Source organism: Phyllostomus hastatus, unplaced genomic scaffold (assembly GCF_019186645.2).
Source record: "Phyllostomus hastatus isolate PE091 unplaced genomic scaffold, TTU_PhHast_1.1 phas_contig_80, whole genome shotgun sequence".
In the NCBI taxonomy this organism is placed as follows: Eukaryota; Metazoa; Chordata; class Mammalia; order Chiroptera; family Phyllostomidae; genus Phyllostomus; species Phyllostomus hastatus.
The window spans coordinates 20,432,481-20,448,511 of record NW_025333960.1 but is presented as its reverse complement, the minus strand read 5'-3'; the positions used below and the strand labels follow the sequence as shown (position 1 = coordinate 20,448,511).

General features: G+C 38.5%; 1 protein-coding gene and 1 pseudogene across 2 annotated transcripts in view; one reads left to right on the top strand and one right to left on the bottom strand.

Moving 5' to 3' along the window:
* The window catches only part of LAMA3 (laminin subunit alpha 3), a 248,937-nt gene that overhangs the window by 44,527 nt on the left and 188,379 nt on the right, over nucleotides 1-16,031 (bottom strand). For both annotated transcript variants that reach the window (XM_045849829.1, XM_045849830.1), the window contains 11 exons: nucleotides 13,411-13,517; nucleotides 10,501-10,551; nucleotides 9,448-9,599; nucleotides 5,668-5,778; nucleotides 5,446-5,557; nucleotides 5,063-5,230; nucleotides 3,898-4,094; nucleotides 2,623-2,739; nucleotides 1,806-1,960; nucleotides 1,386-1,527; nucleotides 434-536 (listed from right to left, as the gene is read on the bottom strand). In XM_045849829.1, the coding sequence (XP_045705785.1) occupies nucleotides 434-536; nucleotides 1,386-1,527; nucleotides 1,806-1,960; nucleotides 2,623-2,739; nucleotides 3,898-4,094; nucleotides 5,063-5,230; nucleotides 5,446-5,557; nucleotides 5,668-5,778; nucleotides 9,448-9,599; nucleotides 10,501-10,551; nucleotides 13,411-13,517 (1,415 nt within the window). The remainder of the gene's footprint in view (nucleotides 1-433; nucleotides 537-1,385; nucleotides 1,528-1,805; nucleotides 1,961-2,622; nucleotides 2,740-3,897; nucleotides 4,095-5,062; nucleotides 5,231-5,445; nucleotides 5,558-5,667; nucleotides 5,779-9,447; nucleotides 9,600-10,500; nucleotides 10,552-13,410; nucleotides 13,518-16,031) is intronic.
* LOC123826493 lies at nucleotides 13,844-13,945 on the top strand (annotated as a pseudogene).

Here is a 16,031-nt window from a genome sequence, read left to right as displayed (position 1 = left end):
TAAGTTGCTAAGATTTCAGGACTTCAGAAATAGTGAATCAGTTACTCTGACGGCTGGAAACTAATGATCTTGACCTTAAATAAGAAATCAGAACTTCACAGACCTCTATGCTATGTGGTTTCCCAATGCCATGGTCACAAGTAGATTAAATTAAACAGCCCCTTGAAGACCAGGCCAAAACAGACTTTTTGCCCTCAAGATTTATTTATATTCATGTGGTTCCAGTTAATTCAGTATATGTTAGAATATTGGGTAGAAACATCAAATCTATAAAATAAACCATGCATAGATTTACAAATCTGCATCAATGCTGAGATTTGGGAAGAGTGGGTTTTTTAGGGCTGCCTTCCCTGGTCCTATAGGTTGTTTTCAAGACCCTGGGTATAATCTGATTACCAGCGGGGCAGTGGGTGGGGGGGGGTGCCCTGCATACCTTGTTGTAGCTTCTTCTGTGTTATCTTGGCTTCATTTAAAAGTTTATCACTGTCAGAACTCAGGGTTTTAGCTTTTCTTAGAAGATTTTCCTTTATCACTGTCTGAAAGCAAAGCATTTATCAGCCTTAAGTATGTGGTACAGCTTAGGAAACACAAAGTAAGATTGTATATCCTACTCTAAAGCCCCTTATCTATAATCTTTAAAGAATGAGGTTTGAAGGTGAGGAAGAGCTTTAAAGAGACTGTTCCTTAAAAGACAGAGTTAGGGACCTAGGTGGGCAGCTGTGGCTTGGGGAAGTAGAGCCATCTCTAGTGACAGACTGATGAATCATATGACACTTGTCTCATTTTCTCACCGTCACCTGTGCAGCACCCTTTGCAATAACTGAAGACAGAACTAAGTTGCTCTTAGGTTTTTAGTCTTTGGAGGATAAAAGTCTTCAACCTTCCAATAAGGCCTTTCCCCTAATTCTTTGATATTTGATATTTTGTTCTTTACTTTTAAATACAGGAATATTATACGGTACATATAACATCCCACAGGACTCCACCAACATGCCTAAGTGTGGGACAAAGAACAGGAAAGAACTGGTTATCAAATTGCGCACAGACTTCTTGCTCTCCTTTGTAAATGTTAATACTTAATCACAGCCTGAACGCATCTCAATAAGAAGCAGGTTATAATATTTGTCTTGGTTCAAAATTGATAATTAATGTAATTTCTACCTGGTTGTACAAAATTTAAAAAATTATGCTACATCAGTCATATAACTATAGAAATGGGCCTAATTTGGAGCAAGTTCAAGTCTATTCTATATAACAAGTTCTGATTTAAAGTAATGCTTTTTGTTTTATTATTAACTTTTGTCCCTCAACACGCAAAGAAAGAAAATAAAAAAGCGAGTCATCTCCAGAGCACAGCTTGAGAAGGCGCCTGTGTGGGTGCCCACCTGGTAGGCAGACTCAGATGCACTGCTGGCCTTGTCAGCAGCATCCTCGGCCGCTTTGATGGCGTTGAGGATGTTGTCATAGGCCATGGCTGCATCCACAGCGCGGCGCACCAGCTCATCAGCACTGACGTTCCTCTTGATCCTGAAAGACATACAGAGGTTAAGTGCTCCAGCAGCCCACCCCTGCCTGCCACTGAGGCTGCGGATTCATTTGGCAAGAGAGACCGGAGGCTGTAGGCCCTGCAGCTTTGCTCCAAGGATGCAACTGGGAATCAGTACCCTGTTGCAGGTGGGGTTTCAGACCTGGGTCCTGGGCCAGCCCTTTACCCCGTTCTGGAGACCTAGCCCGCCTGCCCACGCTGGAGGCTTTCACAAGAGACCCCAGCAAGGTGTGGTTAGGCCTCCAGGGCCCACACTCACTCCTCCAGCTGCTTTGCCAGCTCCTGTAAGGACTGCGCATGCTCCTCTGCCTCTGCCACCAGCGACACTTTGTTGGTGGATTTGGAGAGTTCTGTCACTTTGTCATTTAGTTCGCGTCTTACTTCATGTACAGTGGCAGCTAATTTCTTATATTCCTATTTTTCCAAGTAAACAGAGACAGTGTCAGTTTAAGCAAAGTATGTACGTGCCATTTTCTTGAACTGTCCTTAATGACATGTTTCCAAGAAGCATCAAGAAGAAATTTGTTTTCTAAGCCCCTTTACTGCACCAATTAATCTTTGATTACTTCAGACAGTGGTGCCGATAGCATTCTCCCAAGTTTAAGCAGCATTTGAACATTTTCCTTATGGTGAGAGCTCCCTTCAATACATTTTATAATGGCACACTGTTATCGTTAGTGTAAAGTTGTACTAAATCAAAACACTTGTTTCTTATTTAGAACTAGCGATCATAAAAGATATTTTCAAAATGCCCATTGGGTTAAGAAATATTGTCAATCTTTTATCAGTCCTAAATATTTTCTGCTAATAAAGGTATGCTTGATATTTTAAAAATGGCACTTAAATTTCTTAAATTATGAAAGTACGGTTTGCTCATTGTACACAAACCAGACAATACAAACAGGCACAAAGAAGATATGTCACTCAAACCCTCATCCAAGGGAGCCCACTATGGGCACTTTGGTATATTTTCTTCCAACTAAAAGACATACACTGGAATACAAAAATAGGTCAGCCTGTCTCAGGTTCCTTGCAATATGTTTTTCAGTTTTCTAGAGAACAAGGTTTGTCTCTACCTCCTGGCTTTTCTCCATCAGCTGCAGCAAAACATTGGTTTGCTGTAAGGAAGAGTCTGCAGTGGCTAGAGACTTGGTGAAATCACTCTGCAGGGAATTCATGTCTTTAACTTGTCTCTGGAGAGAATAAAAAGAACATCCGCTTGAGCTACAGAACACGTTATCAGCAGGCACAGGCATATTTATTGGACAATAGCATATAAGTAATTTCAGAGTCAGAACGTTTTATTGAACTTAAAGATCCTCCAGGCAACTACAGAGTGAGGGGAAATCATTTCCTTCTGCAGTGCGGGTGTGGGGTCATAGTAGTGACCTCAGACTATGTGCCAATGAAGCGATAGTCACCATAGTTGAAGGTTTCTACACTGGGGTCATCCTGGACATTGAGGAGGCTATATAATTAAGCTCTGATTTGTGGAGAAGGATGATGGATTTGTAACTACATAAACCAGCACCAACCAGCAGCACATCCATATGCCACTCCCCATTAGGATGTAAGTGAACTTCAACAACAGAGCACATAGGACCTAGAAATGCCAGGCTAGGAGGTGGTCAAAGTTCAGAGACCCAGAAAATTGGATCCTGCTCCCTTGCCTTGGCAAAATCAGGACTTCAACAGAGGTGTTACTATCTAAAGAGACTTTGGGAATAAAGTGTACTGCCATCTGCTAAGATATTATTTATTCTCTTTTACCAAGTTCTTTTGGGGAGTCAGTCCTATGTTATTCCACTTAGATCTTACTGTCATTTCATAACCTCTCACACTTTTGTTATTGGTTTAGCATACTATGTTCCTCATTCAAAAATATGTACTATAGAATTTTGAGCTCTAAATTCTGTCATTGCAGCTTTTGCATGAGCAAGCAATGGCTTAAAATGCCCTTTGCTGGTGATTATGATAATGATGTTTACACATCTGGCACAAGAAGGTATTTAAAACACTATATACTTTGAATTCATAACAATATTAATTTAATTTCTCATCTACTTGGTAACATTATTCCATTAATATTCTATCTGCCAGGGAAAGGGACCAATTTGCTTTGTTTTCTCTGTGGTTTAAGCTCAGAATCTTTTCTGGCAACTAAACAGTAGGAATAACTTTGGTTTTGCATCGATGCCTCATTCCTATTTGATTAAAGGGTTCACCAGACAAGGAGGTGCATACAGACTAGATGTACAGACAGGTCCCTATGCCATTTAATCAACAATAGAGGTCCATCTCTCTCATCCTTGTCATTAATGAAAGTGTACAGATCCTAAATGTGAATTCACCTTGAGGGATTCCAAAGTCCTTTCATTGTCTTGGTTGAGGTCAGTGGCCTTCTTTGCCTGGGCAGTTGCGTCCTGCAGTGCAGTACGAAGGTCAGTGAGTTTGGCTTCATAGTCATTTAAAGAATCCTGTATGCTCTTCACAAGTCCATTGCTCTCCATCTGGTGGGTTTCCAGCCAGCTCCTGATCCGATTCAGCACTGTAACACATCACTTTATGTTTTCCACTTAAGAGTTGAGTATGTTGCAGCTAAGTTATAAAAACTACAGAAGGAGAATTGAGTTTCTAATCATTTCATGGTTTTCCTTGCATTTGCAAGGGGATAAGATAGGAAACTAACATTTATGTGTACCTGCTCTGTGCACTATACTTATTGCCTTGTTTAACTTTTATGACAACCACATGAAAACAGCAATCATTCTCATGTTTCACATAAGGAAATAGAGATTCTGAGAAATTAGTTGACAACCTAAGACTGCATGACTAGTCAGCCTAGAGATTTGCACATGCTTTCCTACTGTTATTTCTATCTTGTTGCAGTTAAACACTAAGGCTAATTTTAAATTTAAACAATACAAAGGCTAAAAGAAAACTGCTATTATCTGTAGCAATTATCAACAATTGATAACATTATTTTACTAGAAAATAATGAATAATATTTGAACAACATGCACCAAACTCATATTTCTCAGTTTTGAGCTGATTTGGCATTTTCCTTAATTAAAACTTTAGCCATATGCAATTAATTTCTACTTCATAATTTTTTTGTAATAATAATGCTAGAATCCATTTGTAATTTAAACCCCAATGGTGGTGAGATGACCATTCAAAAATGATATCATGAGAAAGTTGGAACTGAAAGAAGAATAAGATGCAAAATGCAGTAAAAATGCAAAAAGAGATACCAGTACCTAATATTTTAGGAGAAGAATCTTTCTTGCTTTCTTTTCTTCCCCTCCCCCCACCCCTTTTTTTTTTGCATGATGTTAAGATGTTACATTCTACACCTTCTTAGTAACTTGGTTGGCTACCTGTTGTCACCACATGGTGCTCTCACAGTAATATACCCTGAAATGAGGACAACCTCCACCCCTAACTGGGGACTCAATATTATACTTTCAAACCAATTAGAATGGACTGAATGCAAGAGTTTGGGAGCATCCTTACAGAGCTGAGCTTCTCTTTTTTCAGCTTCTGCTTCTCTCAGGTGCTTTCCGAAGTCGCGGTTCCGCAGTTCCCTGATCATGCGCTCTGCTTCAGCCAACTTCCTGGGAAGATCACCAGAAGGCAAGTTGTTCCCTCCTCCATCTGTCCCAGAGATCTGCCTCAAGAGAACTAGAAACATGGAGTAGTTTATTAGCCTGGGGGTTCTGGACTCTAGCAGACTACTTAAGAAAAACGCACATATTTTTATGCGAGGGTTCACATTAGTTTTTTAGTATCATTGCAGGATCTTCAAAATGTTGAACCCTTAAAGGAAAATTCTTTTGGTGTGTAGATAAAGGCTGTGCAATATAAAAAAATTAATTGGGTTGAGTAACTCTTCTTACTGTGAACGTTTCGCATGACATTTTTAATCTTTGTGTCCAGCTCTTTTGCGCTCTGCGTTGTCAAATCAACGTTGTCATACAATGTTTGTACTTTTCTGGAATTCATTTGAACCTATATAAAAAAATAAACAGATTAGCAACAAACTAAGTTAATGGCAGGAGGGAAATTAACAATATTTTGAAAGCAAAAAAAAAGTTAATGTTATTGACCTAACACATTACCTTTTCTTGCAAAGTGTCAAATTCACGATTCAAATTACTCAGTTCTTTTTCTAGGCCAACCATTTTTGAGCCCTGATTTGAAATGGCAGAACGGTAGCTGAGCAGCTGATTCTGAAAGGCAAATACAAAGTTAATATCACTTTAGAGTAGAAATCTGGGGTAAATTCTATCAATTTGGTAAACCTGGTGATGATATGAAAAGATTCACTTAGCAAGACCAATGCAGGTTCCACAGGGAAAAAAACATGGTTCTTTGAAATAGGCTACAGGAAGAGTCTACTTTCTGATTGAAATTGTGATATGGCTCTACAATAAAAATAGCAAAACTAAAAACTGTGAAAAGACAAGAGATACTTTACTTGAATGAATGACCTGACCTTATAGAAATGAGAGTGATATCCCTTACCTGATGTATTAATTTCCAGATTCTATAATAAATTCAGTTGTTTTAAGTTGTTATATTTAACCTTATAATGCTAAAAACAGTGCGTATGGCTATTTTATTGAAGGAACAATTAAATTCAAAAAATGTTAGAGCAGTAGGGGAACTCAGAGCTCATTTAACTGAATATCCTCAGATTACAAACGGCAAAGCAGAAGCCTGCAGAGGCTGGGTGACTTGTGCATGCCATGGCTGTGTAGCCGATCACTATTGCTTCAGGCCAGCCCCTGTCCTTTCTGGGGTACTAAGCTGCCTCATTTGAGAAGGTGACATTGCTGTACATAATATCTAGAATAGTCATTATTTTCAATTTTTTGGAAAAAAATTGAAAAAAAATTGTTAATACCTTAAAACTTTTTATAGGAAAAACCATATCATTACCTCTCTTTGCCAGTGTTGGGTAAAAGAACACAGGTTTTGCAGCTCAGGTACAAACCCTAGGTTCACCCACTGAGCCTGACCTCCTTCATCAGGATATTGGAGATTATAATATGAAGCTGCTGCGTTGTTTATGGTAATAAGTGAGCTGATGTATTATAAAACATCATGCATACACAAGCGATAAAAGTGTTAGTTCTCCTCTCACACTTAGCTTTTACTGAATTTTCACAGTGTTTTTATGATATAGCAAGGAAATAGTCCTATTTTAATTTTACTCTAGAAGAACAGAGACACATCGTTTTGTCTAATAATAGTGGAACACCTGCTTAAAAGGTACAGTGGTTAAAGCGTGGTCTCCAGAGTTTGATCTTGGATGGAATTCTAGAACAACCACATATTAGCTGTATAATTTTAGGTAAGTTATGTAGCTTTTCCATGCCTGTTAAAAAAACATCACCATTTCCCTACAGGATGTTGTAAGAGGTAAGTAAAGCTTTCAGCACAGAGCCTGGCACAAGGGTGGGTACCGAAACTGCAGTGGCTTCATTTCTTCTCAGAGCCTGAGGGCCTTTTCCCCTTTCCCTCTATACTAAGCATGTGAACCATGGATTAAAATGGTGCTGAAGGGAGCATTATTTTTTTGCTATGTATACTCAGCTATAGTCACTAATGAATTTAGAATATGCTCTTACTTCAAAAGCACTTATTAAACTTTCCCCAACACCTCTTTCCCTATGTCTAGTTCACAAAATTATTTTACTTCAATGAGTATATTTTTTCATTTCCATGGTTTTTTATTGGATCTTTTTATGTCTGCCTCTTCTTGTTTGGCTTCTGGTTTTAAATTTCTTGTGCCTTCTATAGGTTGTTGTTCTTCAAAGTCATTTCAGATTGTCCCATGATTTGCATTTTCTCTAAAGGGAACTCATTGCTTGACTGCTGCTTCTGTTAGATGTCCCTCTCAGTGATATTTGTCTGTTTCAACTATTTGTAACTCACTGGCATTGTTTGCAAGCTCATTCTGAGTGGGAGCACTCCTCCCCTGCACTCTCTGTGTCCTGTCAAGCGGTCTTGTGGTTACCGCCACTCCAAGCCCAGACCTCCCAGTCTAGGACCAGATCTCATTTTGTCAGCTTAGGACTTGCACAGTGTGGTGTTGAGGATGTCACATTCCAATACGGACCCTAGTCTGAGAATCTAGTCTAGGTCTCAGATGTCAATTGGTAGCTTTTCTAGGTTCTCCTATAGCCATTGGCCAACCATGAGCATTGGAAAGTTTCAGGGTTTTTTTTTCTTTTCAGACTTAATTCATGTGAGGGGATCCTGACTCTTGCCCTGTGGGGCACTTTAGACCATATTACTTCTCAGGACACCCTCTTTGCCACCTTCTTTACAAGAGAATATATGACATTCTCCCAGGTGGAACACATTCTGAGCTATGAAATAAATCTCAACACACTGCAAAGAACCAGAATCAAATAAAATATGTTTTCTGATGACAACAGTATTAAGTTAGTAATCAGTAACAGAAAGTTATCTGGAAAATACTCAATTTGGAAGTTAAACAACACACTTCTAAGTAACTCAGGGATCAAAGACATCACAAAAAAACTAGAAAATCTTTTGAATTGACTGAAAATAAAAACACAACACTTTAAAATGTGTGGGATGCTTCTAAAGTGGTGTTTGGGGGAAATATTTAGCATTAAATGCTTATAAATAAAAACAAGAAAGGCTTTGAATCTATAAAATGAGCTTTCCTCTTAAGGAACTAGAAAATACATACCAATTTAAGCCCAAAGTAAGCAGAAGGCAGAAAAAAATACAGATGAAAACAGAAGTCAGTAAAATTGAAAATAGAAAACAACAGAGAAAATCAATGAAATAAAAAAATATGAACAAACCTCTAGCCAGAATAATAAAGGAAAAAAAGGGGCAAACACAAATTATCAATATCTGTAATGAATGGTAGGGCATCACTACAAATGTTTCAGATATTAAATGGATAATGAGGGAAAATTATGGACAATTTTATGTCCATGCATTTGGTAACTCAGATGAAATGAAAAATTATTTGAAAGACATGAATTACTAAATATCACTCAAGAAGAAGTTGATAATGCAAATAGTCCCATATTTATTTTTAAAAACTGAATTTACAGTTAAAAAAATAACTTCCAACAAAGAAAACCCTAGGCCCACATGGCTTCATTGGAAATTCATCAAACATTTAGACAAAGCTGTTCTTGAGTCTTCTGAATGCAAGACACTGAGCTAACGGCTCTGTGAGAAAATTTACCCCAGGAACATTCAGTAAGGTGTGTTCACATAGAAGAGTTATTCTTGTGTGTTTACTAATACTTCCCATCAGTAAAAATGTATTCTTCTCAGTGAAATAAGTCAAAAAGAGAAAGACAAATACTGTAGGATTTCACTTAAATGTGGAATCTAAAAAGCAAAACAAATGAACAAATTCAACAAGACAGAAAACAGACTTGTGGATACAGAGAACAAACTGGGGCTTGCCAGAGGGTGTGTAGGGGGTGGGCAGAAAAGGTGATGGGGATTAAAGGGTACGAACTTTCAGTTATAAAACAGGGAAGTCACATGGAAGTCATAAACAACACAGAGAAAGTAATAATACTGTAATAAGTTTGTATGGTGACTGACAGAAAGTAACTAGACTTATCATGGATCACTTCAAAATGTATGTGAATATTGAATTACTTTCAGATGTTATACACCTGAAACTATTACAATATTGTAGGTCAAGTACACCTCAATTTAAAAGAATCTAACCTTCATTTAGATCAGAGGAAGGAGGAAAGCCAACCCTCCCAATAGCCTTAAATGGAGTCAACCTCTCCTTTCCGGCTGGAGGAATATTCATTCACACAGCATCTATTCAACACTTATCTAACCTGGGCCAGCTCCATCTGGACCCAAAGACTACTTACTCTCAGGTCCTTGGTCTGGGTCTCCAAGTGCCCCATCTGTTCTAGAGTGTCCGCACTGACACTCAGGCCCTGCAGCTGAGACTTGATTTGGCGGAGCTCGTTGCCCATGGTGGCCAGGTCATTCAAGAGTGTCATAACACAGCTGTCACAATCTGTAGGGGCCACAATCAAAGGCAAGTGTTCTGCAGGCTGGAGCCACAGGAATGCAAACGGAGCACAAGCGCTATGCAGCCCAGTGAATTTGCACATGGACCACCACAGGCAAACATCACAACCCTAGACTTCTCAGGGAGGGGTGCACACTTTGAAAAAGGGAGATCTCCAAACAGGATGCATTTTAAAAAGAAGCGGTGGAGTGGGGGAAATGAGTGAAGGTGGTCAAAGGTACAAATGTCCAGTTGTAAGCTAAATAAGTCCTGGAGATGTAATGGTCAGCATAGTGACTACAGTTAACAATACTGTACTATATATTTGAAAATTGCTAAGAGATTAGATCTTAAAAGTTCTTACAACAAGAAAATAAATTTCCAACTATGTGAGATGATGGATGTTAACTAAACTTATTGTGATAATGAATTATTTTATAATATATATTATACATCAAATAATTTTCTTGTATACCTTAAACTAATACAATATTATGTGTTAATTATATCTCATTAAAACTGGAATAAAAGAAGAAATGGTGAGTCTAGACAATTAGTTGCTTATTTTATATGTGAGAAAGCTAATACTAGTTTTTAGTTATTTATTGCTATTTACCAGGCATTGTAACAAGAGATTTACAAGAACTTCCCCAACAACCCTGATGAAGTTGATACAGTTATTATGTCCATTTTGCAAACAATGAAACTCAGGCTGAAGGAGTAAGGTCACTTGCCTAAGGTCATACAACTCTTAGGTGATAGAGGCTAGGTTTGACCTTAAATACTGGTCCTCCTACCTCCTCTCCAGCTGCTTTCCCAGGCTGGACACTGTGTATTCCAGCATGGGGCTCACGTACCTCAAATAAAACCATACAACTTGGAAAGGACAGGTGTTCTCTTTACTCACCATCACATTCTTCTCCAGGGCCGCTATCTTTGGGTTCCTGGTTTATGCAGTCTGACATGAGGGATAACCGGAGAAGACAGTGTAACTGAGCATATTCGTCATCTGCTTTTTGACTTGGCTTTCAGAAGAGCCAATTTTGCAAGATTTGAGTCACCAAACTATCCATCAGCAGCAGCTCTTTCCTTTCCCATCTCCCAGCAGTCTTGCTGCAAAAACTTTTCTTGTGACCTCTCTGATTATATACTCAGTTTCTTCTCTATAAAGGGCTATGCTGTTCTTATAAAATCAAAACTCCTAATCATTAGGGTTGAGACTTTCTTCATTTGACAGTCTCCTATACAACTCTTGACATCTCTTCCAATACCATTCAAGAACATTCAATAAACATCATTGACACCTCTGAACAACCCCTGTGCACCATAGTCCTGTGGTAGGTGCAGGAAATCTAAAGATACCACCACAAAAATCCCTGCTGTGCTGTGGTTTAATGGTCCCATGGGGAAGGCAGACAAGCTACACAATGGTGGAACAGATGCTGTGAGAGAGATATGCACACAATATTAGTGGACCCACACTGCCAACTCTTATAAATATAAGCCAAAATTTGAGGTTTTCCACTATATCCAGGAAAGCCTACTGGTCATCCTTGCATACTGTTTACCCCCTTCCACTTCTCTACACCCAGACAGTGCATTCTTACACTGACATATCCCCTCATTTCACTCTGTAAAATCATTGAACTTCACCATAAGAAAATGCTAAGGTTGAAAAGTTCCTAGACATGCTACAAGGAGGCTTTTGTGTTTGTTCTTCTCACCAGCAGGCAATATTCCACACTTTGTGTGTGTGTATTTTATTACACATTCACTTTTAATTGTAAAAAATAATACAAATTTACTATGGAAAACTTGGCAAAGTCAGAAAAATTAGATAAAAACATCACCCTCGATCCTACCACTAAAACACAATGTCTCCTTTATATATATTTGTACACATTTTCATATAGTATATATAGTCATAACTTTCTCTTACTCATTTTTTAAAAAACCATTTACTCATTCTTTCCTGGATATATGGTTATGTCACTTTTATTTCCCCAATTAGATCATAAATGCCTTATAGCCAGGAAGGAAGTTTGGTTTCCTTTACAATCTCCCATAGCACCTGGAACAGTCTGGGGGTGGGGGCGACTTAAGTGCACGATTGACTTATCAGTGCAATTTTCTCAACAAGTCTGAGTTTTGACCACCAAGAAATCTATACACTATTAATTTTAAAAAAAAGAAATAATGAAAAAGAAAAGGAAAAATCTCACAGGAACAACTGAGTCTCACATGTGAGCATTTTCTTCCATCTTTAGAATAATATTTACTGTCATAACTTCACAGTGCTTGTTTTTGTTACTAGAGGAGGGAAAAGAGGGTTGCAAAGACATTGACCTCATGAGTAAGCCATGGTTTAGTGTTGAAGCATCTCCTTGAGTCCCTCCAAACACAGTAGAACTCAGTTCCTTTTAAAACAGTGCTTTTATCTTTAAGCATTTGGCACTTCTCGATCATTTAAAATAGATCTCCCTTTAGCTTCCACTCTTTGGTATCTGTTCTATCCCTGATGCCACATAGAATTCAACCAACCCTTCTTCCTCCCACCAGCCTTTCAAATAGGTACTTTCCAAGACTTCTCTTCATTGTCCTGGTTTATCAACCCTCCTCCACATGACGTGGTTCTAAGTTCCTTCATAGTCTCACCCTGTTTCTGAACAAACCGTAAGTTGTCTATCACTTTCTAAAGATAAAAGCCTCACATGAGGACTCACAGGAGCAGCCTGCCAGAGACTGGAAGACACCTACCTGGTTTAAACACTAGAATTCAGTGAAGATAGTATGAGGTATCCTAGGAGCCACATTACTCTCCTGAGCCATATTGAACTTATTGCTAAATAAAAGCTTAGTCTTTTTATATCTCCTACTATTAAGTCACATCTCACTCATGACATACTTAAAGGCTGATTTTTTTCCCATTCAACAATAGAACCTTATGCTTATCCCTAACATAACGTTGTCTGGTTAGAATCAGCCCATTATTCTAGGCTGTTGAGGCCCTTTTGAATACTAAACATGTCATAGGAGGCATTTGCTCTCTCTGGGTTTCATGTCATCTGATACTGTATTTCCACTCACATCAACAGTCTTGAGTTGATATTGAAGATGGAGCCAGGCTGAAGCCCTGAGGCATGAAACTAGACACCTCATTCTAGACTGAGAATCCATCCATTTACTCTGCGTTCCTTCAGGAACAGTCACTTGACCAAATCTAATTCATACATCCAGGGTTTTGTTTACAACTATAAGATGAAAGACTTTAAGGGTTCGGCATTGCACTATATCAATGGCATTTTGCTGAGAAATCACATTAATATTCAAGGAAGAGGTAGTCTTCCTTTCTCTTCCAAGTTGTTCCTAATGAATCCATACTATTCCCAGTAATTACCTTTTCCTTGATATGTAAAATCCACCTCAATTATACCTCCCACATCCTGGACATTTATTGCTATCAGAAAAGAGTACTTTGACTTCAGATATGCACACAACACTGCTGTGACAATAACCTTATGAAACAGAGATCTTAGCAACACCGTCAAAATAGGGTATGAAGTTGTTTTGGCTATAATTAGTTGAGTTATACAAATAATTTACTTGAAGTAAGTTATAAAAACAACTTACTTGAAGTAAGCTATTCACCAGAGCTGAAAATACCACCTAAGCATTCCACAGTTTATCAAAATAAGGGGACATTTTGTTAGCTAGAATTGGGTATTATGCTTTTTGAAAATGTTTACTTGGGTTCTTCACTTGCTACTTTATACTAGTCTGATAAATGCAGATTAACAGAGGTATGAGTTGATCTTACCTCCAGTCAGGGGGTCACAACTTCCCAAATGACCATTGTTATTACAATTGCATGGCTGGCAGCTACCTCCAAATTTCTGGGGATTCCCGAAATATCCTGGTGCACACCTACACAAAAGACAGAAAAGAACTGAAATAACAAAGTATATAGAAGAAAACATAGGTACTAAATTTATGGACCTTGGTACTAGAGAATGTTTTATGAATTTGGCCCCCAAAAGCAAAGGAAGTAAAGGCAAAATAAATGAATGGACTATTAAACAAAAAAAAAACTTATGCACAGCAAAAGAAACAGACAACAAAATAAAAAGGCAAGCAACTGAATGGGAGTTGATATTTGCAAGCAGCAGTTCTAACAAGAGATGACTATCCAAAATATATAAAGACCTCCTACAACTCAACACCAAACAAACAATCCAATTAAAAATTGGCAGATCACTTCTCAGCCTTTTAGCTAAGGTCAAGTGTAGTATCTGTTCTTATCAGTTTAAAAAATGGGTAGAAAACTTGAATAGACACTTCTACCAAGAACACATACAAATGGCCAACAAATATAGGAAAAGATGTTCAGCCTCACTAGCTATTAGGCAAATTAAAGGTACAATGAGATACCACCTCACACCTGTTAGAATGGCTATTATCAACAAGACAGGTGCGAACAACTGTTGGAGAGGTTGCGGAGAAGAAGGGACCCTCATTCACTGCCGTGGGAATGTAGACTGGTACAGCTGCTATGGAGAAGAGCAGGGCAGTTCTTTAAAAAATTAAGAATAGAGTTACCTTATGACCCAGAAATCCCTCTTCTGTGTATCTATCCTAAAAACTCGAAAACATTTATTTGCAAAGATACATGCACTCTTACGTTCACTGCAGCTTTATTCACAGTGGCCAAGAGATGGAGACAACCAAAGTGTCCTTTGATAGAGGACTGAACAGAGAAGATATGGTACCTGTATATAAGGGAATACTACTCAGCATAAGAAAAGATGAAATACTGCCATTGCAACAACATGCATGATTCTTGAGAATATTATGCTACACGAAATAAGTCAGAAAAAGCCAAATACCATATGATTTCACAAATATGCGGATATAAAACTGAAACTCATAGACAACAGATAGACAACCTCATGGTTCTTCCTTCCAGAGGGATGGGGGTGGGAGGGCAGTAGAAGGTAAAGGGGGCCGAATATACGGTGGTGGGAAATGATTTGACTTTGAGTGGTGGGCACACAGTGCAACGTGCAGATCATGTGTCACAGAAGAGTACACTTACAACCTCTCTCACCTTACACACCAGTGTCACCCCAGTACAGTTAATAACATAAAATTTAAAAAGTAAAGTGATTATAGGTAGGTAAAAATGCCAGTTTAATTTTTAAATGTCCCTGCTGAATGAGTATAAATAACTGATTCCATCACATCTCGCCCCTGAGAACATGTCATTTTAACACTCTACACGACAAGTGGGAAGCATATCGAAAGCCTCCCTGCTACAGGCAGGAGTGCCACGCTGTCTCAAGGAAAAGCATTTGTATAAACATTTGAGTTATGATATGAAATAGCCGCTCTTTCCATGGAGCGCCACTTTGACATGGAACAACTGGGAGGTAATCCTGCAGTTATTCAGACTTGGCAGATGTTTTCTCTAAGGCGAACAAGGAAAAGTAATCATAACAATTGTTTCCAAGGATAACAGTTGAGCTTTCAGGCAAAAGTTCGATTTTTAGAAAACTGGAATTTGCTGGCTGAGTTTGATACTTTCTAATTCTTATTTTTTTCCTGATAAAATGAGTAGTGATATGGATGAATATGACTTTTTATATCATATAATAAAATATGTAGGTATTTGGAAGATCTATATGACTCATTGAATCAATGTTTTCAAATCATCAGTACATGATATTACATGCATGTGTAAAAGATCCATTCAAAGTGCAAGACAGGCAATGGGTTTTAATGTAATAGATTCCACATGGCAAATAACCTTTAAGAAAACACAGCTCGTCAGGTTTGGGTGTAGTATCAAAGGAAAATATCCACAATCATCTGAAAAAGCTCTAAACATTACTTCTCTCATTTTCAACTACATATCAGTGTGATGCCAGATTTTCTTCATTTATTTTGACCAAAACATGTAGCCTCAACAGAATGAATGCAGTCCTTGTGCCCTGTTGAGTCCAGCCTCAACAGCTGGCCAGACTCCGCAGCTCCCAGCTCACCCAGTCCTCTGCCAGGACCCCTCACTCCTGCTTGTTGGAAAGGCTATGTCCCTTACACAGCACTTTTCATTGACTACTTGATTGTCCAGTAACATTGGCTCTAAGTATTGTTATTATTGTCACTAACCTGGGGCACAGGTAACTCCCATTAACCTGGCTGGTAAGTGGCACTCCAGAGACTCAAACCAAGGTAGGTCAGCTCTGGAATCCAGCCTCCCACCTATTATATTTTACTACTTCTGTGCTGGAACATTCTCCAGTTGAGGGAAATGCTGTATCTTCAATCCAGAGCTGGTTCTTTGGTTTGAGGTTAAACCATTTTCTCCAAACCAGCTAAAAAGACCTCTTGCCTCTCTATTAATTCCTTTAAACTAAAATTTATCCTTTTAATCTTTCCACT